This window comes from Cygnus olor, chromosome 18 (assembly GCF_009769625.2).
Source record: "Cygnus olor isolate bCygOlo1 chromosome 18, bCygOlo1.pri.v2, whole genome shotgun sequence".
NCBI classification, from domain to species: Eukaryota; Metazoa; Chordata; class Aves; order Anseriformes; family Anatidae; genus Cygnus; species Cygnus olor.
The window spans coordinates 5068611-5093683 of record NC_049186.1 but is presented as its reverse complement, the minus strand read 5'-3'; the positions used below and the strand labels follow the sequence as shown (position 1 = coordinate 5093683).

General features: G+C 64.6%; 2 protein-coding genes across 8 annotated transcripts; one reads left to right on the top strand and one right to left on the bottom strand.

The window, feature by feature from the left end:
* The first annotated feature begins 4913 nt into the window (after positions 1-4913).
* AANAT (aralkylamine N-acetyltransferase) lies at positions 4914-6189 on the top strand. Its single transcript, XM_040530692.1, has 3 exons — positions 4914-5089; positions 5194-5348; positions 5782-6189. Exons 1-3 carry the CDS (start codon positions 4933-4935, stop codon positions 6085-6087), a joined length of 618 nt encoding a protein of 205 aa, XP_040386626.1. The 5' UTR covers positions 4914-4932; the 3' UTR covers positions 6088-6189.
* Positions 6190-7129: 940 nt separating this feature from the next.
* On the bottom strand, positions 7130-24918 carry RHBDF2 (rhomboid 5 homolog 2). Of its 7 annotated transcripts, XM_040530492.1 has the most exons (21): positions 24850-24907; positions 20526-20637; positions 19178-19348; positions 16365-16506; positions 15049-15198; positions 14816-14940; positions 14212-14404; positions 13908-14120; positions 13374-13502; positions 12761-12894; positions 12393-12599; positions 12094-12205; positions 11727-11801; positions 11209-11370; positions 11014-11114; positions 10472-10535; positions 10246-10340; positions 9968-10043; positions 9489-9589; positions 9096-9249; positions 7130-8582 (listed from the first exon to the last, which is right to left on the bottom strand). In XM_040530492.1, the coding sequence occupies exons 5-21, from the start codon at positions 15172-15174 to the stop codon at positions 8163-8165; spliced, it is 2487 nt and encodes an 828-aa protein (XP_040386426.1). In that variant the 5' UTR covers positions 15175-15198; positions 16365-16506; positions 19178-19348; positions 20526-20637; positions 24850-24907; the 3' UTR covers positions 7130-8162. The 7 variants fall into 7 exon arrangements, with proteins under 7 accessions (XP_040386426.1, XP_040386423.1, XP_040386425.1 ...); XM_040530489.1 differs by having other exon boundaries at positions 14816-15198; XM_040530491.1 differs by lacking the exon at positions 19178-19348.
* Positions 24919-25073: the final 155 nt, after the last annotated feature.

Here is a 25073-nt window from a genome sequence, read left to right as displayed (position 1 = left end):
CCGTGTCGTGCCACTTGTGTGCAAGCCAGGAGAAAAGCACGGCCCTTTTTGGGTACACGGCTCCCTTTGGCTAAGCCAGGAGAAGCTGCAAAAATGGGGAAGTGAGCAGCATCTGGCTTGATCATAGAGGCTGAATAATTGCAGGAGTTTGGGATGACGCCACCCAGGGAAGGACCCTGATGCCACCTTCATTCCCTGTGACTGCAAACCAGCCCCTCGAGGCCAAGAGATGACGAATGCTGCAGCTACCCCAAGCAGCTTAATCCCCGGAGCAGCGGGATGACCCGGTGCTATTTGCAGCACGGAAGAGGGGGCTGAGGAGCCCCCGAACTGCATTCGTGTCCCTTCCCTGCCAAACCCTGGCAGAGGGGGGCCGAGCAGAGCCCCAGCTGCCTGTCCCTGTCCCTCAGTGCCCCGAGAGGGCTGCTGACGAGCAGCCTGCTGCAGAGACAGCGGTGGTGTTGGGCTCTTTGAAGGAGCTGAGAGCACTGCTAAGTATCTAAATCTCAGCACGCTGCCGTGGTTCTCCCTTAATGCTGTTTTTGACCGTCTGCAGCTGTAGGAGCAGGGAGGGATGGACCAGGCTGACCCTCCTGCCGTGGTGGGCAGAAAGCAGCATCCCTGCCCGACTGTTCCAGCCACAGGCCAGCCCCTGTGCTGCGCGGCTGAATCCTGGCTGTGAGTTGCTCTGAAATGCCGTTTCTGAACAGCAGAAACACACTGGGGCATCTTTCTGTTTCAATTCCATGAAAAAAATATCTAAAACGGGGAGGTGAGGGCTGAGCCCTGGGTCACTCTGCCTGTGGCTACAACGCACAGCAGCTCCCGAGCTGCCCTGGCAGGGCTTGGGGGCTGCGGGGCCAGCTCCGCCTGGCAGCTCCGCGCTCCTTTCAGAGCCGCAGCTGGTTCCTGATGATAATGATGATGCCGACATTTTTTTTAATTATTATTTCTGCTGATTTTACCAGCCATTTCCTTTCCAGGAGGTTACGCCTGGGATAATCCCCATTTTATTACGCTTGTCCTGATGAGAACAAATACAACTGGTTTCACCTATCTGGTTCCTTGTGTAACGATTCCCAGCGAGCTCGGACTGCGGGGCAGAGGTGCTCAGTCTTCGGGGGAAGCTGCATGGGGCAAAAGCTCTACCTCTGGCCCCAATCCTACAAGCAACCACATATGCGGAGCCAGCAGTGTCTGTCGTCACTGCTTTCTACTTCCCAGGGCTGAATCCAACCCTTGCAGTGCCCCCGAACAGCAGAGGAGCCACACAGGTTTCACGAGGGCAGGATCAGAATCAGGCTCTGCTATAAAAGCCCTGACCACACTTGTTGCTCTGCCAGGCTCACAGCCTACTGGGGGGCAGAATTTATGGCTGAACCCCAAGAGCTGGCACCACACCTATTAAACACGTGCTCAGACACAGGCTCTGTGCGTTGTCCGAGCAAGGACACATCCTCTGGAAGCAAGACAAACACATCCATGCTCTGCAGGGCTGCCTTCGGACAGGTCTGGATCAGGCCAGGTGCACTTCTCTCTTCTCCAAGTCCTCTGCTCTCCCTGCCTGCCAGCTCACCCCGAGCACTCAGCGTGGAGCAATCAGCTAAATGCTTTATCCCTCTGCAGGCACTCACGCCAGGGGAGAAGAAAAAAAACAAAAACAAAAACAAAAATAAAAACAACAACAACAACAAAAAAAAAACCACCAACAAACCAACACCAACAGCCTGATGGGATCCTTTTGCTGGCCTGTCACCTTAAAGCCTCTCACCTCTCCCCGTCTTTCATCGGGGTTATAAACTCCTTAGAATTTCATCACGTGCTCCATAAATAACAAATATATAAGCAGGGGCTCCGTGCCTGGCAGCAGATGAGGCGGACGAGCCCCTGCAGCCTGATTTCTCCCCTCCCGTGGCTGCGAGGTGGCTCTGCTGGCGGAGGAACATCGCCAGGTCCCCATCCCACGGCCGGTAAGCCCGGTAAGCCCAAGTTTTTGTTGTGTGCCCGTGGTGCTGACAGCCTCGGGGACAGCTGGCAGCCTGCAGGCACTGCCGCGTGCCAGCCCCGGTGGCTCAGGATGCGGGGAATTGTCCCGGAGGGAAGGGAGCTGGTACACCGAGCTCGGCTTGCCTGCACAAGGGTTTGGAGGAGGCGAGAGCACGGCTCTCATCGCAGCCCGGGTTCCATCCCTGCACCGACACCATCTGCTATTAAAGTCTGGGTGTAGCGAGTCTTCTCATCCAAACCCTCCACGTTCGGGGTGGGAGAAGAGTTTCAACTCTTCTGCAAAGAACATTTGGCCAAAAAATCTGGGTGAATGAGTCCTTGCTGCTTCCAAACCGTTCAAAAATTGAAGCTCCAACTCCAGGCAGATATTCCTAATATAAGAAAAAGATGCCACCAGGGGGGTGCTGCAGACTTACCTGTTTTTTGTTTGTTTGTTTTGTTTTTTACACACAAGCACCTCTGTGGACCATGTGCATGCTTCGGGCTCTGTAGTGCACAAACACAAACGGGGGGAATTTTACAGAGTGCACTTTGTATGCTGCTACACCCCCCAATGTATGGGGCTCACCTCAGGAAGGTCTGGAAAAAGAGTTTCTGGGGCCAGGGAGAGAGGATTTTCCTCCTGTTTCTCACTTACTCTGCAGCTGGGGACCTTCACTTCTGCAGGTTGGATGCTGCCCACGTGTAGGTGCCCCCCAGCAACCCCACACAGCCCCGGGCGGGGGTATAGGGCTGGGGGGGGGGCAGGGGGGGCGGCAGCTCCTCTGCCCTCCCCTCTGATGCATGGCATGCCCCGTGCAGCTTTCTCGGTGTGCGTATTCCCCGCATGCCAAAGACCGTTGCATCTGCAGGGAGCTGAGAAGCCAAGCAAAAAGAAAAAGTTCATTTCCAGGAAAGAAACACAAACACATCAGCCCTCCAGCTATCTGATTTGGGCTGCCAGGAATAAAGCGCCGGAGGGGAAAAAAAAATACAAGAGCAAGCCAAAGAGCAGCCTTTTCCCCGCATCACCGACTTCTGCTCCAGGCTGTTGCTGTTGGGGTCCCGAGAAGCTTCCAAAAATACCTGGAGAAGCCTGGTTCCCCTTTCCCATCCATTTCTAACGCAAATTGAGCTCATACAAGAGATCCCGAACCCCCTAGCTCTGTGGGTAAATATGTCCAGAGAGACTTTCCAGCATTTGCAGGTCAGTACAGCCCCTGCTCCTGCCACGCACGGCCCCGTGTGCCGGAGGAGAGGCCTCCGGGCCGGATCCAGCAGGCGCCCAGCACCCAGCAGTGGGGATGCAGAGCCCCCTCCTCGCCCGCTGCGGAGCTGCCGGGCTGGGCGAGCCCTGATCCAATTAGCAGGATGAGGAGATCCAGAAGAGTCGATGATAAGCCCTACAACGCTACAAAAAACACGCCTGCCTCCAGCTCAGCCGCTGCTTTTCCTCCCTCCTGCAGGCGTTTTGCAGCAGCACGAAGCTCTCCCTTCCAGCACCATTTTCAGTTTGTCGCTCCTTGGTGACCAGAACTGGCGCTGGGGATGCTGAATATTTCCCCCGCCAAAGAAAACACCTCTTCCTAATAGACCCGGTCCCTTAGATAACACAGCCCCTGCTAAACCAGCAAAATTCACTGAAACCAAACCCCAGCGAGACCCCACCTCACCTCCTCCTGCCTAAACCAGGCACCTCCAGCACCCGGCCCTCAGCGTCTCCAGATGGAAAATTCCCAGCTTGCTCCGCTCCTGCCCTGCGCACCGCTCGCGCTGGTAATGCTTTTGTTTCTGTAAATCCTATTAGCTGGGGGCAAGCCTGTAATTAGCAGGGAAAGCCGGCACCTCTCAAACGCATTCAGAAATGACCTGGCTCCGCGCTGCCTTTGGTGCAAACGGCTCGAATATTGGTCAGCTCTGGAGCTGCTCGCACTGCTCCTGCCCGCGGGCCACACGTGCTCGCTTTTGCTCAGGTTGTGGTCCCCCCTGGATTTATTCACCTGGTTTGATCGTGCACGAAACGCGAGGCAGGTTTAACCACGCAGGATCTGACCCAAGCGAGGGGATTTGGCTGGGTGGTGGTGGATGGGATGGGGCGGCTGGGGCACAGCTGTGGGACTGCAAGGGAGCTTTGGGCACGGCTGGGAGATGGGGAAAAAGCAGGGAGATGATGAGTATCAGCACCCAGCACCTTCACCGAGCCGGGAGGGTGGGTTTGGACTTGCCTCGGGGGTATTTCTCACCTGCAGAGCTCTTCTTGGCCATGTGCTCACCCGGTTGCAGCAGCCCTTCGGCCACCCCAACGTCACGGTAACATCCCCGGGCAATGGCATCTCCCTGCCCCCGAGCAAAGCTCTGCCTGCAGTGTGCAGGACCCAACTCCACGTCCTTTCAGCAAGGGCACCCCGATGGGTGGAGGGGACCCTGCCCAGCCTTTGTGGCTGCTAGTGCTGTGGGCACCAGAGCAGCTGCAAACCCATTTGCCCTGCCCCGACGCGTCTCAGCCACATTTTCCAGCACGGCCACCACCTAACAGGGACTAAACCACATCATTTACCCACTGAGCGAGCCGGGAAGGGGAATAAAACCCCAGCAGCACAGGCTGCCTCCGGCTGCACACACCAAACCTCTGTCCCGCAGCCTGGACCCCCGGTCCCCATCTTGGTCCCCAAAATTGGAGGTTCGCAGTGGCCACACCTTGTGCCAGCTCCAGGGATGGCAAACCAGCAGCAGGGGCACCGTGGGCGGGTATTTCCTGCGTACACCTATATACGCGCACATTAGGATGGCAAGCAGCCTAATCCCGTGCGCGATCAACAGGTATTTTCGGCGGCTAAGAGCTCTGGAGGAGATTGGCTGAGATAAAGGCTGCCGTGACGCCGCCGGGGCCGGAGCTGACGGAGGCTGCCCCAAATAAACGCCGCCGCGCGCCGGGAGGGGAGCAGGATGCCGGTGCTCAGCACGTCGCCTTTCCTCAAGCCCGCTCGCTTGCGGTGCCCCCAAAACTCGCCCGGGCGCCAGCGACGCCACACGCTGCCCGCCAGCGAGTTCCGCTGCCTCAGCCCCGAGGATGCCATCAGCGTGTTCGAGATCGAGAGAGAAGGTAAGGGGCTGCCCGTCCCCCCCCTTCCCGTCGCAGCCAACCCCAGTGTGGGTGCTCCGGGTGCCCCCGGCCCCTCGCCGTGCTCACCGCCGGCCCCCTTCCAGCCTTCATCTCCGTGTCCGGGGACTGCCCGCTCCACCTGGATGAGATCCGCCACTTCCTGACGCTGTGCCCGGAGCTCTCCCTCGGCTGGTTCGAGGAAGGGCGGCTGGTGGCCTTCATCATCGGCTCCCTCTGGGACCAGGACAGGCTCAGCCAGGTACGAGCTGCCCTGTGCGCGCTGGGGGAGGCGGCACGAGAGCAGGGAACGGGAGGGTGCCCAGCATGGGGAAAATTAAAACTAAATTGCCTCTGGTGATGGCAGGGGGCAGGTGAGTGGGGATGGCACTGAGCAGGGAGCCAGGGGAGGGGTGTCACCGGCTGTGTGACACGTTTGGGGAAGGGGGGCAATGGTTTTAATTATGCCATTTGGAAGCAGATGGGCCAAATCTGTTGGGGAAGGCAATTCAGCCCTGTGCTGTGCCGCTGGAAGGTCCTGGCGACCTGGAGGGAGCCCTTGGCGAGCCTGGGGGGGCTCCCCACGAACTGCGAGCATCACTTAGAGAGCACATCCCCACATCCCACTCCTACCTTCGCGATCCTCAGCAGCCACGGCCCCCGGCCCCGCTAACGGCCCCGCTCCCTTCCCGCAGGCGGCGCTGACCCTGCACAAGCCGCGGGGCACGGCGGTGCACATCCACGTGCTGGCCGTGCACCGCACCTTCCGGCAGCAGGGCAAGGGCTCCATCCTGATGTGGCGCTACCTGCAGTACCTGCGGTGCCTGCCCTTCGCCCGGCGCGCCGTGCTCATGTGCGAAGACTTCCTGGTGCCCTTCTACGAGAAGTGCGGCTTCAAGGCGCTGGGGCCCTGCCAGGTGACGGTGGGCGCGCTGGCCTTCACCGAGATGCAGCACGCCGTGCGGGGCCATGCCTTCATGCGCAGGAACAGCGGCTGCTGAGCCCCCCCGCTCCAGCCCCAGCCCCACCGGGGGAGGCTGGAGGGAGGCAGAGGGGATAAAAGGCCGCGAGCCCTCTCCGTTTTTCCCCTCACACATGCACGTTTTTCCCCGCTGGCCCCGGTCACGCTCCCTGCTGACATCTGCCTTTTGGCCAGGGGATGAGCCCGGCCCCGTGTCACCCATGTGCCACCAGCACCCCCCCGTAGGGCTGGGGGCCTGAACACCCAGCCCGGCCCCGCTGCATGCACCGAGCCCACAGGTCTCCTCTTTAGCTGGGGCTGCCAAGGGGAGCCCATGGGGGTGGCACAGCCCAGGGGCACCGTTGGGGCTGGAAAGGCTGAGACCCTATAAACACACGAGCCCCCAGCCTGGTGCCCCTCTCCCAGCGCCCTCCTGCTCACACCAACCCCATGAGCTGAGCCCAGAGGAGGCCAAGCCCTCCCCAAGTACCCCCAGAACAGGCAGGGTCCCCGCAGCCACCCCCGGGGGTGTCCCCCTGCCCATGGCCACCCTGAATTGTGCACCCAGGAGCCTCCCCGCAGGGCCAGTCCTCCACACAGACACGTCTCCTTCCCAGGAAAATCCTTCTGCAAATGCCTTGGTCTGTCGTGAAGCAGCAAATAAAGATAGGGCGGTTGTTTTCTACACAGCTTGTGTGTGTTTGTCCCCAGCTCCGAGCGTCACCTCTTGGCACACGTGGTTGGGAACCATTCGGCACCTTGTGGGGTGTCTCAGCTCCAAGGTGGGGCAGATCCTCCCCAGGGCATTTGATGGAAGGGGGGATGAAGGCGGGATGCAGGCTTGGGGCAGCTCTGTCCTTCGACAGCATCTGGAGGCTCTGTGGGTCACTTCGCTTCCCCTTTTGCTCAAAGAAACTGTCCTCAAAACCCTGCCACTGCCCCAGGAGGGATTTAGGGGGATAAAGGGAAGAGTGCTCACCCTGCAGAGCAGGGACAGCCCCTGGCAATCCCACCTCCTCCTCTCCCTACAACGAACATCACCAAACCCCCTGAAAGCGCCAAGGGAGACGAGGCCTCGTGCATCTCATTAAATACAGGTAGAAATTTATTAAGGGGAAAAAAAACCCAAAACAAAACACGGCTTTTAAAAAAGTATCAAAAAGAGACCAACGAGGTGAGGCACCTGCCTTTGGCTGGAGCAGCACCGGAGGGAGAAGGAGCGGGGCTGCGGCCGGCCCGCGGCGGAGCAGGGGTGCAGGCACCACTGGGGGGGCGCGCGGAGCCGAGCCCCCAACACTTGGGTGCTCGTCCCGCTGGGGAACTGGCTCTGTCCCCGTCCTCCAGCGCTGTCACCCACCAGCGCCGAGGCAGCCCGGAGGAGCCACCCAGTTACCCCGGTCCCTACACCTGGAAGGAGGACAGGAGGTGGCACCGGGGACCCGGGGCAGCAGCAGAGGTGTCCCCAGGGGTCCGCGCTCAGCCGAGCCCTGCCCGGGCTTCAGAAGGAGCTGAACAAATCCACCATCCTCCACGAGGAGCCCGCTTGGAGAAGCACGAGCCTCCTTCTGAGGCCCTGGGGGAGCATCAGGCACAAAAGTGGGACAAAAATACTTCAAACCTCAGCTCTGAGCATCGTGGGGCCGAAGCTCCAGGGAGCCCACAGCTGGGGAAACCATCAGGGATGCCCCTTGCAGCTCACTGCTTGCATTCAGAAAAACAACTCCAAAATTAAAAATCCTAAGGCTGACAAGGCAGGAGCTGTTGGGGGGCCAAATCCCACTGGAACGGGTTAGGAAAGGGCTGGGACGAGCCACAGCGCAGCTGCAGAGACCCCAGGGGGTCCCCAAGCACCCCCGAGACAACAGACGTGGCAAAGAGCCACGGATAAAAAAAAATACGCGCCCCTACAAAAAGGGGGTTGTGTTCACAGTATGAGCGGCACCGCGGGGGAACGCGGGACGGGACGGGGGGCACGGCTCCCACTCGGCCCCATCCTCGCCCTGCAGGTCCCCAGCCACAGCGGTTACGGCCCGGCCGTGCCAGGGGTGCAGCCGGGGCCGGCTCCAGCCCCACGTCCCCACCGCGCGCCACCGGGGCCGCGTCCCCTCGGCGGGGTCAGTGCAGGACCTGCTCCAGCTCGTACTTCTCGCAGAACTTGCTGGTGAAGGGCAGGCAGGTGAGGTACTCGATCCAGCGCCAGTTCACGGGGTAGACGTAGAGCCAGACCACCAGCGAGGCGAAGAGCCCCACGAAGACCAGCAGGGACACGATGATCATGGCCCGCTTGCGGTACTTGTCCACCGTGCCGAAGGTGATGTAGGGGAGGAAGGCGAAGGAGAGGAGGAGGCCGCTGAGGAAGCCGAAGAGGTGGGCGATGTTGTCGATCCAGGGCAGGAGCCCGCAGATGAAGAGGAAGAGGACGATGCCGGAGAGGTTGAGGAAGGCTTTCCACGGCTTCTCCAGCACTTGCCAGCTCTGGAAGAGCTCCACGAAGAGGCAGGCCAGCAGGCCGAACTGGGACCCGGCCGGACCCACCTGGGGGACAGGGCAGGACAGTCAGGGACGGACATCACCCGGCCACGTCCCCGTGTCCCCAGGGACCATTTCCCCTTGCGAGACGCACCCGTCCCCCTCCCACGCCGCAGCCCCCGGCTCCACCACGCCGCAGCGGATTTAGGGCGCTCTGTGTGATCCCCTCTAAAGCCCGCAGGCTCCGCTGCCAGCAGATTAGCCATCTGCCCGCCCGCACGCTCACCGACACGTGGGGACATGTGGCCCTCGTCAGCCCCACACGTGGGGCAGAGACCCCCCCCCTCCGTGCTGGGCGCTGCAGCCCCCTCCCCGAACCTTCCTCTGGGGCAGGAGTTGATTAAAAACACCCTTTTTATCCCCGGGGAGTTAAATGGGCTCAGGGTGATGCTTCACGTTCGGAATCTCTGGCCACAAGCAAGTTTGCTCAGCGCCCAGCAAGGTCCCAAAGCCCAGGGGTTGGTCCGGGGGGGTTGGTGTTACAACAAGAGCCCCCCCAGCCCAGCAAGCCGCCCTCACCTCCGCGCGGTACGGCAGGAAGATGGCACTGGCCAGGTTGCCCGTGATGCCGCTGAGGATGAAGATGATGGAGATGCGATGCCAGCCCGCCAGCTTCTCCAGGTCCCGCAGCACCGTCATCTGGAAAGTCACCGACACCAGGCAGTGGATGATGCTGGGGGAAGAGGTCCTGCGTTAGACCCCTGCCCTGCCACGGCCCCAGCCCAGCGCTCCCACCCGCTGCCCGGGGACATGGGGCACCCCACAAAGCACCCTCCGGTGCTGCAGTTTGGGGGCGCTCCTCCTCTCGTCCCTCCCAGCCCATCGGGGACCACAGACAGGCCGTGCCGAAGGATGCTGAGGTCCCCGGTCACCCCAGTGCCCCCATCCCGAAGGCACGGGGCCGCCGCTCACCCCGCGTGCAGGAACAGGGACAGCCACAGGCGGTAGAACTGGTCGGGGACCTCCGGGTTGAGGAAGGGCAGGAGGCCGCAGACTTCATCCAGACAGTGCACCTGGAAGGGCAGGCGGGGTTGGGGGGTGCCAGGAGCTCAGCCCCCAGCCCAGCACCGCCGGGGAGCGAAGGACGGGCTGCCGGGAGGCGAGGGCAGCGGTGCCAGGTGTCTGGCAGGGAAGGGACCCCAGAGGATGGAGGGCACCCGTGTTGTCCAGGTGCTGGGGAGGGAGCACCCGAGCACCTCCAGTGCCCCAGCAGATGCTTTCATGCCCAGGAGGTGCCTTTACAAGGACAGTGGTGCAATGGCTGCAGCCCTGTGTTTCCTCCTACCCGACGTTAGCAAGCACGGCTGGTAGCCGGGAAAGCCCCTGGACCTGCATCCCCCTGACTCACACCGATCCCTCGAGCCCCGAACCCCCCCACCAGCCCCTCTCACCTGCGAGCAGAGCGTTGCCTCCTCGTGGAAGTAGCCATGCATGAACTCGCAGTACTCCCGCGTCGTGATCTCGCAGCTGGGCACAGGGCGGGCAGCGGGTTCGCTCGGGGCAGGGCGCGCTCCCCACTCCGTGCATCCCCCCGGGCATCCTGCAACCACCGTGCGTCCCACCCCCAGGGCCCCAAGGCCTCCCTCTCCCTCCCTGCCACAGCTCAGGACACCGACGGGGCACCGAAAGGTGCCTGGAGCCGATCCCAGCCTCGGTGCCTGCAGCTCACCTGCCCTTGGTGCCGATGCAGCAGGGCCGCCCCTTGATCTGGCAGTCCATGTGCGCCAAGCCTGTGTGGTTGGTTTTGGTCTCGTAGGTGCAGATCTACGCGTGGAAGGGAGAGGAGCCGAAGTGGGGGGGGCTGCTGAAGGCCTCCCGCAGCCCCCTGCGCCCTGCTGGAGGCCACCAGCCTCCCATGGAGGTCCTCTCGTGGAGGTCCTCCCGCGGGCTCTTACCGGCCACCTGGTGATGTCGTCCGGCCACACGTGGGGAGGGTTCGAGGCCGGCTCCTCGCACGTCCTGGTGGTGGGAGGAGGATGTGGGGGTCGCTGAGGGTCTCCCCCAGTACCGCCCTGCCCCTGACTTGAAGCCCCCCCAGGCACAAGACCAGCAGAGGCCCCCTCCCCAAGCTTCCCTGAGTCAGCGATGCGTGCTGGGCTGAGCCCGCTGCAGCCACGACACCCCCCAGGTAATTTCTCTGGGTGTCCCCTCGCCACACCGCACGTCCCTGCTCACATCGCCCCAGGGGTGAGCAGGCAGGATGAACCCCAAGACAACAATGCCCCCCAGGTGGCTTTCAGGCTCACCATTACATTCAGGACAGACCCCACCCTCATTTCCCTACCTATCCCCAACTCTCCTACGGTGCGCGAGAGCCACCAGCCCCCTTGGAGAGGTGACCTCAAGGCATCCAAACTGGAAACCCGGCCCCACGGAGCCCCCGCCACGCACCCTGCACACACCCAGGCCACCACCTCTCCCCAGACACCCCTCGTACCTGGGGTCCTGGTGACACACGGCCCCCGACGTCCTTTTCTCACCCGAGCCCATGGCCGGCGCGTTGGTGCCCGGCCACTTGATGAACGTCGCCAGCGTCTCCTGCGGGGACGGAGAGGCTCAGGGCGCGGGCACGCAGGCGGGTGCCGCTCTCGCTGCGCGCACCCCGCTCCCCGCCCGTGCCCGCGGCACGCACCGAGCAGTCCTGCGGCAGCGTCTGGATGCAGCCCGAGTTGTCGTTCTGCACGCAGCAGCCGGAGCCGCGCTCCCGATCCCGCTCGCGCTGGATGAGGCGCTCCACCTGCCGGTCCTTGCGGATGCAGGGCGAGAACTTGGCCCCCAGGTGGATCAGGTCGATCTGGAGGGAGGCGATGCTCCAGGGGGTGCTCCGGGGGATGCTCTGGGGGTTGTCCCCACCTCCCCTGCCAGCAGCTGCCCCCCAGAGCCGACCCCAGCACCCCCAGAGAACAAAAGATGGGCAGGGACCGGGTCTCCCCCAGCATCCCACCACGATGCTGCAGTGCCGGGAGCAGGGAGGAGGTGCCCAGAGGGACGGGGGGGCTAACAGGGGCCAGGAATTGGACTGGGACCAGGGCTGCCACCATGTAGCTGGGAGAGAGGAGAAGGGAGCACCCCGAGGACCCCCCCTTGGCTCTGGGATGAGGACAGAGCCTCAGGCTGGGTGAGCACCCAGTCTCCTGGCCGTCCTCTTACCGAGCTGGGCCCGATCCAGAAGTTTTCCTGCTGGATGTACTTGACGCTTTCATACACGCCTTTGTTCCTCAGCACCTGCCGAGCAAGGCCAGGGTCACACAGCTGGCTATGGGGGGGGACACATCCTGCCCTGGTGCCACCTCCTGCAGGGGCTGAGCCCCTCTTTGTCCCCACGGTCACCGTCACCCTGGGAAGGCTGACTCCTGCTCGAGCCGGCTGCACCCCTCACCCCTCTGCAGGGTGCTCAAGGTGCCCTGCTGAGCACCAGGCTGGCTCTCCCAGCAGCGAGCCGGGTGACATTTTGGAGCCAGCCGTGTCACTGGGCACCTAGGAGGGGACAGCCCCGGCTGGTAGCTCTTAAACTTACTAACTCTGTCGTCACGTGCTGGGTGAAGCCGATGGGAGCGATGCCGTACGTGCCGATGACCAGCAAGGTGATGAGGATGTGGACAAAGGTGATCCAGTAGGTGAAATACGGCCTGAGGAGCAAAGGGAACGGGGTCACGGACCCCAAACTGGGATGGCTGGGCACTGGGACGCTGTGGTCACCAGGACGGAGCAGCTTTGGGCACTGGGAGCAGCCCCAAACTCCGCTCTGAGGGGCAGACACGTCCCAGTTCCACCTGAGGAGCCCCAAGGAGCTGGGGGCCGTGTCCCCCCCCTCACCGGTGGCTGTCGGTGTTCTCCAGCTGTGACTGCACGATGCTGCTGAGGCTGCGGCGGTACGTCCTGTTCAGCCACTTGCCCACCACCCCCAGCCCGTAGTAGCGCTTCTTGCGGTCAAAGGCGAAGTGCTTCACCTTGGAAGCGATGCGTCTGCCCCTCCGGGGAGCAGTGCCAGCGGCGGATGCAGCGAGCCGGGCACCTTCACGCCTGCGGAGAGGAGAAACCCAGCGTGCTGGCGGTGCAACACCCCACGGATAACCCATCCCGAGCTGGGAGGGTAAGGGCTAGGGGAATCCCTTGGCCAGTGCCCCACGGCAGGGATGGGTGGGGACATTGCTCTGACCGTGCCGGGGGATCCCGGTACTCACAGAGGGGGCTGCTCGCCCTCGGGGGACGCCCTGACGTCCTCCCCCACCGAGTGCATGCGCAGGTAGGTGGCCGAGAGAGGTGGCGACTCGAAGACGTCGTCCGGCATGGAGTAGGTCTCGTCGTGCAGGTCCATCTGGAAGGGGCACGCGCGATAGGTGAGAAGCCTCCAACGTGGAGCAAAGCCACCAGCTGGGCTCGACTTGGCTGTGGAGCCCGGAAAAAGGGTGATCCCCACGGACACCCCACTGACTGCACGTTACAGGGGCTGGAATGTCCCCACGATGACAGCACCGTGCCCTCCCTGCACCGAGGAGCATCACCGAGCCCAAGGCTCCCCGCGCTGGGCACGGCAGCCACCGGTGCCCCAAGCTCCCAGGGCAGGGCTAAGCACCGACACCGCGGTCCCTTCATACCCCAAATACAGCCAGAACCCCATTTGGGTGTCAGACTGACCCCAAACCCCACTAATGGGGCGTGACAGCCATGCTCCCAGCAGCCAGGCGGCTGGCAGCAAGCCGCCGTCCCCACCAGCGCCCTGCCCCACGTTCAGCCCCCCACAAAGGGGCACGGGGACCCCCCAGAATCCAACGGCCGGCGTGGAACTGCGCTTGCCTTACTGAAGAAGGAGGAGTCCAGGGTATCGGCAGCATCCACCACGTCCTCGTCCATGAAGCTGGGGTACACGAAGCTCCTCTTGTTGCTCCTCCGCTTCTGAGCCAGCGGCTCCAGGGCCGAGCGTCCCTGCGGCAGGGGGAGCAAACGGGGGTCAGAAACAGGGAGCCCCCCGGTTCCCGCAGCGCCCAGGGTTTGTCACAGCCGCCCCAAAGCCCGGCAGGTCCCCTTTGGTGTCCCCTGCAGCAAAAGGTCTGCAGTGAAACTCAAAAGCTGCTTTTTTTCGAGGGATGCCACGCAAGACAGTTCCACCCTGGTGGCAGTTTTCACCCAAATTTCTTTTTTTAAGCAGAGTTCAGGTTAAAAAAAAAAAAAAAACAACAAACAATGAAACAAAAAAGCACCCTTCCTCCTCAAACCTGCAGCGGGGCACAACAGCAGAGCAAAAAGCCAAGAAACAAAGATGAGAGGGGAGGGAGCGGGCTGACAAACGGGTCGAGAAGAAGGAGAGGATCCCTGCACCCCAAAACTCACGCGGAGAAGCGCGGCGGCCGCCCTGAAGCTCATGTGGGCGACCGACTCCCTCTTCCTCCGCGGCAGGCGGCCGTAGCCGGAGCGGGCGCTGTTGAAGGAGGCCAAGGACACGACGCCGGGGGTGAGCGGGGGCAGGACGTGGTGGGGCGTATGGGGCCGATCGGTCTCGTCGGGGTGGCGGAAGGGACGGCCCCTGGCCAGCGGGTCCACGATCTGCAGCAGGGAGGGACGCGTGGGTGCGCGGGGAAGCCGGGCTGGCAGCGGGTCCCCGCGCACCCCCCACCCCCACCCCCCCGAGCTCTACCTTGGGCATTTTGGCCGGTTTGGGCGACTCGGTGCCTTGGAAGGAGGGCGCCTCCTGGCTGGGCAGCTCCATGTCGCGATAGGCGGCCTTCAGCTTGCCGTACCTCATGCTGCAGTGCTGCAGGCTCCTGCGCTGCCAGTGCTGCCGCTTCCCCTCCCAGTCGCTGCTGACGCCGAACCACTCCGCCGTGCCCCTGGCCATGCGAGGGACACGCTCGTCACACCCAGAGGGACCCCCCCCCCAGGTGCCACATTCCCACCCTGCCCTCAGGACGGGGATGTGGGGTCGGCTGGCTCAGCTAGGCACGGAGCAGGGCACGCTATAGACCTGACCACAGGTCCAGCAGGGGGGCTGCTGGTGTCGGGGTGCCCCCGAGGGGGAGCTCCCTTTGGCACCGCAGCAGACACCACACCGCCTCTGCACTGCTGCACCCCAAAGCTTTAGGGCAGCTCCTACATAAAACACCACCAGGACGTTTTCCCAAGCCCAAATTTCCCCAAACTATTCTACCGTGGGATTATTCCCAGGCTGAGCCACACGAAACCCCCCGAGGCTTTCCTCCCAGATCCCCCTCCCTGGCACCCGGCCGCCCCCGAGCCCTCACTTGCGGATGCTCTGGGACAGGGAGGTCTGCCGGCGAAAGCCCGGCCGCCGCTCCGAGCTGTCGCATCCCTTCGAGCGGGGCTCCTGCAGGCTCTTGCTCTTGCGGTAGATGGGGACCTTGGTGGGCTGGGAGGCAGAGCAGAGCGTTAGGAACAGAGCACGGGAGGGCGGCGATGGGTGCCCCCGGGACGGGTGCCCCCGGGACGGGCGCCCCTGGAGCTCGCTGCTGCTCACCTCCTTGCGGGTGCCGTCCTCTTCTGCCTCCCTGGGGGGGATGACGATGGAGAGGTTGGGGGGCTTCTTGCTCTGCAGGCGGCTGCTGCCGGAGCGGCTGCCCCCGTTCTTGTCGCTGGAGGACATCTCGGGCAGGCGGCGGGCGGCAGGCTGCGAGGGAGGGAGCGGGGAGTCGGCGAGGGGGGGAGGCGTCCACGGCCATACGCCGCGTCCCCTCCTCCCTGTCTTCTGCAGGGTAAGAGCATCGTGCTGGAGATGTTGGCAGAGCATTAACCATTAACGGGGCTTTGCCCCCCAGAGGGGAGGGAAATGCTGCGAGCGCTTCCCCTCCTTGCCGGGAAGGATGCGCGTTGCTCTCCTCTGATCTGGGGAGGGACCAGGGGTTTGCATCACCAGCAGCAGCATTTTGCCGCTTGGTTCCCTTCCCTTTCCAAGCAAGAGACCTGGATACCTTGCCGAAATATCGCAGGAGCCCAAAATTGCTTTTCACACGTGGGAAAGAGATGGAGCAACCCGCAGGCACCCTGCGGGACAGGGGGTGCCCAGCGCTCCCCTCCCGCACGTGCATGCGCACACCAGGCTCTGGGCCAAGGCAGAGCAGATGAAATCCTCCCCGTGCAGGGAGCGGGAGGCTTAGCGGCCAGAAGGTGGCTAAATCTTGGAGCAATCCCCTCCCGAGGGTCCCCACAGCCCGGCTACATCGGGCAGAGCCTCGTGGGTCAGCAGGGAGAGGTAATTCCATCCAAGCACCAGGGAGCCAGTCCCAGATCCTATTAGGGACGATGGGGCTCCCAGCGGGAGGCACAGCCCCACGGCCTCTCCCCAGCCTCCCCGGCCACGTGCCAGCCCCGAGGGGACCTGTGCAGGTCTCCCTGCTCACGAGCATCCCCTGCCTGGCACAGCCACGGGGCAGAGGGACCTCGGAGAGGCAGGAGAGGGACCTTGCCACTGCGGGGTACCTCTGGCCTGGCCCCTCTCTGCCCAGGACCCCAACCACCAGCCTGGCCGTGCGGCCCCATAGCTTGCTCCGCTCCTGTTGGGCTGCTGCTCCCCACCACCGTGCAAAGCCCGGCCTTAGGAGCGTGGTGTCCCCACGGGACCAGCTCCCTGGGAGGCCGGCACTAGAGGGCAGCCACCAGCCTCCACCGGTGCCAGCCCGGTGCTGCTAACGCGCAGGGCTTAAAATTGGTGCTGGTCTCCCACGGAGTTTGGGACAGGGCGAGGACGGGGAGAGATGCCGAGGACATGGAGAGGTGTGTATGGCAGGGGGAGTGCTGGATGGCACCCGAAAAGCTGCCCCACTGGCATGTCCCAACCTCATAAGAGTGGCAGGGATCCCACGCAGCGTGTCTGGAGGGCAGCCGGCAGCGGTGGCCTCCTCCTTCCTCCCGCTCTGTCCTTCATGCACGGTAGCCCCAGGGCACGGCCGGGCTCCTGCTCTGCCTGGCGGGAGAGATGCTGCAAGAAAAAACACAGGTGAGAAAGGTCAGGGCCGCAGGAATCGCCGGCAGCAGGAGGGGAAGGGCTGGGTTTGGCTGCTCCTTGCCGAGAGGACGAAGAGCCAAGAGCCGCAGCTTTTGGGGACGGGGCTGTGAAAGCGCAAGGATGAAGCCAGGGTAAGGCCAACAGGAGCGTGGGGATGTTCCCTGGGGATCTGCTTGGTGTGAACAGCAGGGCAGGATGCTGCGGGACACAGCCACAAACCCACACCACCGCTGGGCTGGGTTTGGGGCGGCCGCAGGACATCGGGGACCCGCTGCAGCCGCTGGCACGGGGCGAGGAAACGCCACCCGCTGCCGCCACACACCTCGCTCCGCTTGTCGCTGGGCCACCACGCAGGGCAGGAGGGGACTTTTCACCCACTGCCACCAGCCAAAGCTCTCAACGAGCGAGATACTTGTGGAAAAAAAAAAACAAAAGGCAAGGAAGAAATGCAAGCGCCTCGCCGAGGTGTTTGATGACTGCTGGGCTGGGAGGGCGCCAGCCAGACGGGTCCAGCCCCAGCAAGCAAAACTTTCCGTCCCTCTGGTGAGCTGCAGGCTCTGTTTGTTTTCCTCCCGGGGCAGCCAGCAATGAGCTCGAGATGCCAGCTGCAGGCAGGGCTGGCTCCGGGGAGCCCGAGGAGCTGGAGCCAGGGCTGGGGACGTGCCAGGGACAGGGACGGGGACCCGGCAGCGGGAGCTGGGTGCGCCCCGGGGCACCGCTGTGGCCACCAGCAATCCCTCCTCCTCCTCCTCCTGCTGTGTGCGCGCCCAGGGCTGGGCAGCCCTAACCCTCTGGGCACCTGCAGTCCTTGGGGCACTTCTCATGGTGCTGAATTAACCCAAAATTCAGCACTCAGCGGGAGGAAGGGAGCAGCCTCTGATGGCTGAGGTCCCCTCGGCCACCCTGGTACGGAGCCAGGCAGCGCCCATGGGTGAGCACAGCACCCGGGGTGCCAGGAGCTTCACCCAGGGCCAGCACAAAGCCTCTGGGACGGGGCTGGGAACACATTTTCCCGTTCCCCACGCGTTTGGCACCCGCACCCAGCCTTTCCAGCGCTGGCACAGCCCTCGCCCTGCGCGCTCAGCATGAGAACGGGCGATCCGGCGCCCGTGCCCGGAGCAAGCCTGGCAAGGAGGAGCAGGGCTCCGGCTGACACCAGCTCAGCCCTTCGCCCTCTTAACCCACAGGACGGGCAGATTTTGGCACTGCCATGGTCCTGCCCGCCCCAGGATCACCGCGGTGTCCCCAGGGAGCCCAGCCACGGGTGGACGAGGTGGCCCCCGTTGCGTCTGTCCGCAGCCGGCAGTGGGGACAGGAAAGGGAAGTGAGAGGTGACACGCTGCGCCGGCGTGGGGACAGCTGTGTGCAGCGTGCTGGGGACAGGGGGGGTGACACCGCCGGGGGGGTGACCCACAAGGGGGACGGCACCTGCGAGCGCGGCCTGAGCTGTGCTGCGAGCCGGGTCCTGGGGGCACCTCGGGGTGCAAAGGACCTTCAGGGAGAGGGAAAAACGCCCTGGGGACCCCACGTCACCACAGAGCAGCAAGGAATGGGTGTGGGGGATTTACCCGGAGCGGTGACCGGGAGGAGGATTTAGTCTTCAACCAGGCGAGGCTCGGGGACGGCTCCCAGCCCTGGGCTGAGCCACGAGAGATGCTGACCCAAGGAAACACGCCCAGTGATGGAAAAAGTGACGCGGCTCATGCATGGCATCAGCACGGGCCGTGCCAGGCGTCTCCGAGCCAGAAACCAACCGGGCAGCAGAGGGACGAGCGGCAGGGCTGGCGGCAACGCGCACAGCCACGGGACGAGACACCGGAGACACCCCTTTGGGGCAACCCTGCGAGGGGCCGGCTGTCCATTAGCGAGCGGCGTGCTCGTGAATCATTCATGGGCACGCTCAGGCCATCCATCAACACCGGGGTCTCGCCGAAAGGCGCTCGTGGTCGTCAGCCTCGAATTTCCACGGGGCTTGAAACTGCAGGTGCTGCTCGGGGAAGTCCCCGGGGCGCGCAGCAGCTGTAGGGCCGCGGGGCACCGGGAGCACACCGCGACCCCGCAGTGCTCAGGGAGGAAGGCAGCAAGGGGATTTCGGTCAGAGCCACCCCACTCGCTGCGGGATGGGCTGCAGCCTCCAGCACCAGGTAAATCATTAACGCCCGGCACGGATCCTGCCGGGGCCGAGCTCGCACGCCGCCACCACCACAGGCAAATGAGCAAAACCCCACAGCTGAAGCGGAAAGCCTCGGTGCTGGCAGACAGGACTCTGTCGGCTAAGGAAGAGGGACGAAACCCGCCCGGTCCCACGGGACAGAAGGACGTGGCGCTGCCCCAGCCGAGGGCTGGTGACTCGCCGGTGCCAAACGCGACACCCGAGGGGTTTCACTCCGAGCCTGACACGAGGACAGCGACGTCTGCGGGGACATTTGGAGCTGCTGGGGCTGCTCGTGGGCAGCCAGGCGTGCAGCACGAGTGCCCACAGACCGCCGTAGGCATGCGCGCTGCCTCCCAGGGGGTTTAATCCCCATCTTCAGCTCGGCTGCCTCTGCCCGGGGGGGGCAGCACACCAAGCGAGCCCCCCCTGACCAGCCCAGCTCCCTTTCGGGCTCCTCAAGCAATCCTCACGAACCCAAAACCTCCTCACCCAAGAGCGGCCGTGCAGGGCAGGAGCCCAACAGGTTCCCCGGGCGCACACCTCACGGCGATTGGGAAACCCTCGGCGATTTTCCTCTGCCTTCTCCTAAGCCGGGCAGGAGGTGAGGCAACCCCGGCGCGGTTTGTTCATCCTGGGCGAGTTTCAAGTGCTCGGCACGCCCTGGAAGGAAGCAAAACCACGCAGCCCAGATAGAGCCTGCCGGCCCACGGGGCCGCGCTGCCGGCTGCCGATAACGCTGCGCCAGGCTTCCCTCTCCTCCTGCCACGGGCACGGAGCTCCCTCGGCTCCAGGAGCGAGGGCAGCCCCGCTGCTCACACCGGGTCCCCATCGCGAGGGGCTCACGTTGGGGGGCACGTGTGGTTCAGGGGAATATGGCACCGCTAAACACGGGGTTCCCATCCCCATGGTGTGGGTGCACGTCCTGGCCACCCCAGCATCCAGCTAGGGATGCCTTCCCCTGGTGATGCCCCGCAGGAGGATGGTCCCACAGTCAGGAGCAGCCCTCTCCCCACGCCAGCCCTTCCAGAAGCCAGGTTTCCCCAGCAGCATTCTCGGAAGAAGCTGATATCTGCGCGGAAAGGGAAGGGCTCGCCCACGATAACCGGCCGGGGATCTTTCCATCTCCGACAGAGACCTCTCAGCGTCATTCCCTTCCTTCCTGGCTTCCAGCAGATCCACGCAGCCTCGCAGCAAAATCACCCAGGGCAGGTGGTGCAGCACAAACCCACCGGGCTTCCCTTAGGGCTGCCACGAAGCCGCCCGGCTCCGGAGATGCTCCGGACAAGCGGCTGGGTGGGCGCTGCTGCAGGACGCGGCACCGAGCCCCCCGAACCCACTCGCCCTCTCCTCCTCGTGCCCAGGGCCACGTGCCAGTCCAACCCAGGGCAGATTCGCACGTGGAGGCTTTGAGGCACCGCCAACGGCTTCCGAACGACCAAAGGGCAAAAGTCTCCCGCGGGCAGCGCTGGAAGCCGACGCGGCACGAGCCCGGCGAGCAGCGCAGCGGCGTGGTGGCTGCTCCCCAAAGGTTCCTGCAAACCAACCCCAAAATCCCAGGGCGTCCTGTGCAACCCCGAGGTGGGGGCACCCAGACACCCCTGGGTGCCACATGTCCCCCTCACGTCCGTCCCCGCTCTGGGGTTTGCTCTTCGTGCGCCCGGCCCCGTCCAAACGCATGGGATTGTGGCAGCCCCGCATCTGCCCTGCGCAGGGACCCCGTCAGCAACGCAGCGCTCCCCAAAAGCGAGGATGGCTCTTTTGTAGACCCTGCCCAGATTTCCCAGGCTGCTGGGATGAATTAACCCGGCTTGGTTTTATCTAAGAGCTGCTCATTTACCTGGAGGTTCGGTTCCTGGGTAGCTTGGCTGAAATCAGGGGCTCCCACGCGGGCCGCGGCTCCGGCAGGGCTGGGGACGCCACGGGTTGTTCCTGGGCTCGTTCTCGCTTCCCTGTTCGAAGCGAAATTCTTTGTGTGAGAGGGCAAGGGGCGGACGTTTCCTCCTCTGGTTCTGCAAAATGCCGTGGCTTTGATAGCAGCTCGCAGAGGGAGGGCACAGCCGGCACCAAGAAACTTCCTCAATGCTCTGCTTCACGGTTCTGAGCGCGCCGGACACCCGAGAGCAGCGCCGTGCTGGGCGAAACGCCCCACGGGGGGGTCCTGTGTTTGCTGACGGTCCCCCCCCAGCTCAGAGCACCCCAGGGACGCGGCAGCAGGAGGTGATGCTCAGCCACGTGCAGGAACTCAGCTCGTCCTGTGCACAAGATGAGCCACGGGCCTTCGGTGGGGCCCCCAGCATGGCAAAATAAGCCCAAGAAAAGCCCCTCGGCCACCAGCTCCCTATCTCCTGGAGCAGGCTGCTTATCGCAGCGCAGCCACCCCGAGGCTTGCGCCGTGTCCCACGAGCCCCCCCACACCCTTCCCTCCCCCAAAGCCTCAGGAGCTGAACATCAGCTGGTTCCTCAGTCTTCATTTCCTTCCCTCCCAAACTCCACGAGGCCAAACCTGCCCAGGAAGGTCGGCGCAAGGCACGCGTTCCCCACGGGAAAGCCCAGCCGGGAACGGTCCATCCCGCCCCGTGCTCGTCCCCATCCAAGGCGGCACGAGCACGGCACGGAGGGCTCGCACACACACCGGTGCTCCCCGCATGACGCTCTGCCTCCAGCCCAGCATCGATCCCGGTCCCGGGAGGACGCCCAACACGGCTGGAGGATGCCAAGCCCTTCTCCTGGCCCAGCGTCAAGCCCGGAGTGCTCTTCGCCGGCATCCCCCTGCCCCATCGCCGTGGACACGTGCCAGGAGCGCACTCTGCAGCCTCTTGGGTGCCAAGAGTTGCTCTGCTTCCCTCCTCCTCCTCCTCCTCTTCCCAGCACTCTCCCGACCATCCTTCCCTGCCCAGGGATGCTTCGCCCCCAGGGGTGCCCCGGTCCTGGCTCCCCGCTTGCGGAGGTGCTGGGTGCCCGCACCCAAGGGATGCACGGGAGGCACCCACGAGGCACGGGGACCTGCCCGAGCCGCCCGCCACAGCTCCCACGTAAGGGACGGTCACTCCCAGCCCTCCCCCCGGCCCCAGCATTTCCTGCAGGCCGGCGAATTACGGGGCTCACCGAACCAAATCCCCGGCGCAAGCTGCCGCGTGACGCATGGCGAGCGGAGGCACCTCCGAGCCAACGCAGGCTGTGTGGCAGCGGGCACCGGCCCGCGGGGGCACCGGCCCCATCTCCCTGCTGCGAGCTGCCCCGGTCAGCTGGACGGATGAGGAATTATTAACTTTAAGTGAAAGGCAATAAAACGACAGACCGCTGGACGGAGGGCCCCGCCGCCCCGGGACGGGATCAAGGAGAGACGGGTGTCGAGCGCATCGGTGCGTGCCCACGCTCACCCCTCTCGCCACGGGGGACTCCCACGCCGCACAGACAAGGAGCTGGTGCAGCAGGCACATGGCTCTCAGAAAGTGACCCGGTGTCCCCGGGGTCCCCCGGTGTCCCCGGCGCTGCAGGGAGGCCACAGTGGGTGCTCGGGCCACCCAGGTCCCACGGCAGCACCCAGCTGCACCGCGCACGGCCCAGACCCAGCCAGGAGCGTTGCAGGGTCCGGCCACAGCAGCCAGCCCGGTGCGGGGCTGCTACCACTCACCTCGAGAAGGCGGCCAGCAGCGGGTTTTGCAGACCGTGAGGCTTTTTGAGTCATCTGTGGCATCGCACAAGTGGGGAAACCGAGGCACCGTGTGAAAACGAGCCTCCTGCTCTCACCCGCGGCAAAACCCACAGCAAAGCGAGGGCAGACAGGGTCCGGGGGGGGGGGAGCTGCTCGGCTGGCAGGCAGCACGGGTGGGCGCTGGGGTCCCCCCCCCAAAAAAAAAACAAGCCCCCAGCATCACTGTAGAAAGCTGGGGCAGGAGCGGGCAGAGGGAGGGGTCGGTGCCAGCCCCGCTCCCCAGTCCCCGACCAAAAGCCTCGTTAGGAGAGCGGCAGCCAATGAACTGCCTTGGGTTGGTTTGTGGGGGGGGGTTTTGAAGTGGTTATGTGAGAAAAAGGGTAAGAACGCCAAGGTTTTCATGTACACTCGCAAGGAGAGGTGCAGCTTTCAGCACTCACTCGGAGCTGGGGAAACGGCCGTGACCCCGAGCCCCGAACGCTCCCAAAAGAGCCTGGCTCCTGGCCCTTGTTGGTTCCTGGCCCAGCAGGGCCCAGAGGTCATTAAATAAAAAGCTTTTCATAACCAAAGAGTTTCCGAGCCCATCACTTACGGGCTCGTACAGATTTAAGGGAAGTAATTAGGCTGCAGCCTGGGGTAACTCGCTCCCTTTGCACAGGGCCCGCGCTCTCCCCGCTCCCAGTCCCCAAAATCAGCGACCAGCAGCTCCGCGGGGCTGGCAGCGGGCCCCGGGGCCGTATGTCCGTCCGTCCAGCTGCCGCCTGGGATGCAGGTGGAGGCCAGACCCCGCTTCAATTTAAAAGGTTTGGAGGGTTTTGCCCAGCAAACAGACCGGCTGGCAAAGGCACCGCAGCCACCCCTGCCCCGGCGGACGCGTGGCCCCCGCTCCCCCTCCGCTCCTCGCCGTTTCCTTCGGCTGTCAGCGCGGATCCGAGCCTGCCCAGGAAGCGGCTGCTTTCTGCTGGAGACACCCCAAGGTGAGGATGCGTTTGGGGTTCCCCCGAGCACACCACAAAGTAAACGGGAGTGACCCCCCCGGGCAGAAAAACCCCTGCCCCGCGGCCAGCCCCCTCTTTCAATCCATCGCAGCCAAACCCCACAACCGGACCCAGCCCGAGCTCCCCCGACCCTCCTGCTCACCCCAAGGGGCTTTGTCCCCGCGGTGAGCCCCCACCAGCCCTATAACCCCGTGGGATCTCAGCCCCACGCGGTCCCACCACCACGCGCCCGCCCCCATTGTTCCCCCGCCACGCGCCCGACGCGCCGAGCGCTCCCACGTGCGCCCGAGAGCGACGCCAGCGCCGTGCCAGGGCACAAAACCCGGGGTGCCACCACCCCCCGTCCTCTCCCAATGTGGTTTTCTCCCCCTTTTTACCTCTCCCCCAAATGGGGGGTCCCGCAGCAACCCCGCCACCTGCGAGCACCGCCACCTGCGCCCCGTGGGAGCCGGGGGGTGAGGATGATGAGGAGGGGGATGAAGCCGGGCGCTGCTCCCGGCCCCGGTGCTGGGCTCCCAGCCCCGGTGCTGGGCTCCGTGCCGCCGCGATGAGCTCAGCCTGGAAATCCCCGGGAGTGACCGGCGAGAGGTGCGGGTGCCGGTGCCGCCACGGCAGGGCCAGGGGCTGCAGCTTCCCCTTCCCGAAGGAACCCCCGGGGGACCCCCCTGTGGGGTCACAGCACCGGGCTGTGCTGGGCTCCGGGCCTGGGGGGGGTGGTTGGGGGGGGCTGGAGGGTGTCTGAGGGGGAAAGGGGATGGGGTGCGAGGCTTTGCCCCAAAACAGCATGGAGTCACCCCAAAACAGCCGTGCTTGGGGTCCCCCCGTGCAGGGTGCGCCCCAGCCCCTCGGTGACCCCACACAGCCCCTGTGGGGTGGGTTTATTTACAAAGGGCTCGTGGCAGCCCACTGGCATATCAAGAAAACCCCAAAACCAGCACCAAAACCGACCCCCACACCCCAGCGGGCGGCACTCCTGACGGGACAGGCTCCCCAGCAGCCTCCAAATCACCCCAAATCGCCCCAAAACAGCGTCCAGCCCGGTGCCAGCCCTCTCCGGCACCCCCTCGCCCCGGTGCCGCCACGGGCATGGGTCCGAGCCCCGGAACAACCCCAAGAGCTCCCGCTGCGCCCCGTTAGGGCGGAAAGGGGAACGGGGGCTCCCCGCCCCAACCGGGGCACAACCGGGGGCTGGCACCCACGCGCGGGGGGGGGGGCCGTGGGGTGACCCCCACCCCCAAGCCGGGCCGGGGGCCGAGACCCAGCCGGGAAGAAGCCGCAGGAGGGGTCCCGAGCCCCCCTCGATTCCCCCCCTGCCCCCTCCCGGTGCTCACCCCCGGTTCCCCCCCGGTCCCCTCCCGGTGCCCCCCCCCGCACGCCGGAGCGGGGCGGAGGCGGAAGCCGGCCGGGAACCAAGCAGGGGGGGGGCTGCCGGGGGGGGGGGGGGAAGGGAAGCGAAACACCGCGGGGGCACCGGGACCCCCCCCGGGACCCCCCCGGTCCCCGCTCACCTCCGCGCCGCCACCGCCCCGCGCCCGCCGCCGCCGCTCCCGGCCGCCGCCGCCCCCACCGGGAGGGGCGGGGCCAAGGGGGGCGGGGATAAAGGGGCGTGGTCTCGGGGGGGGCGTGGTCTCGGGGGGGCGTGGTCTCGGGGGGGCGTGGTCTCAGGGGGCGGGGTTCCCCGGCGGGGGTCCGCCCCACAGAGCGCCCGCTGCTGGTGGCACCCGTGGGTGCT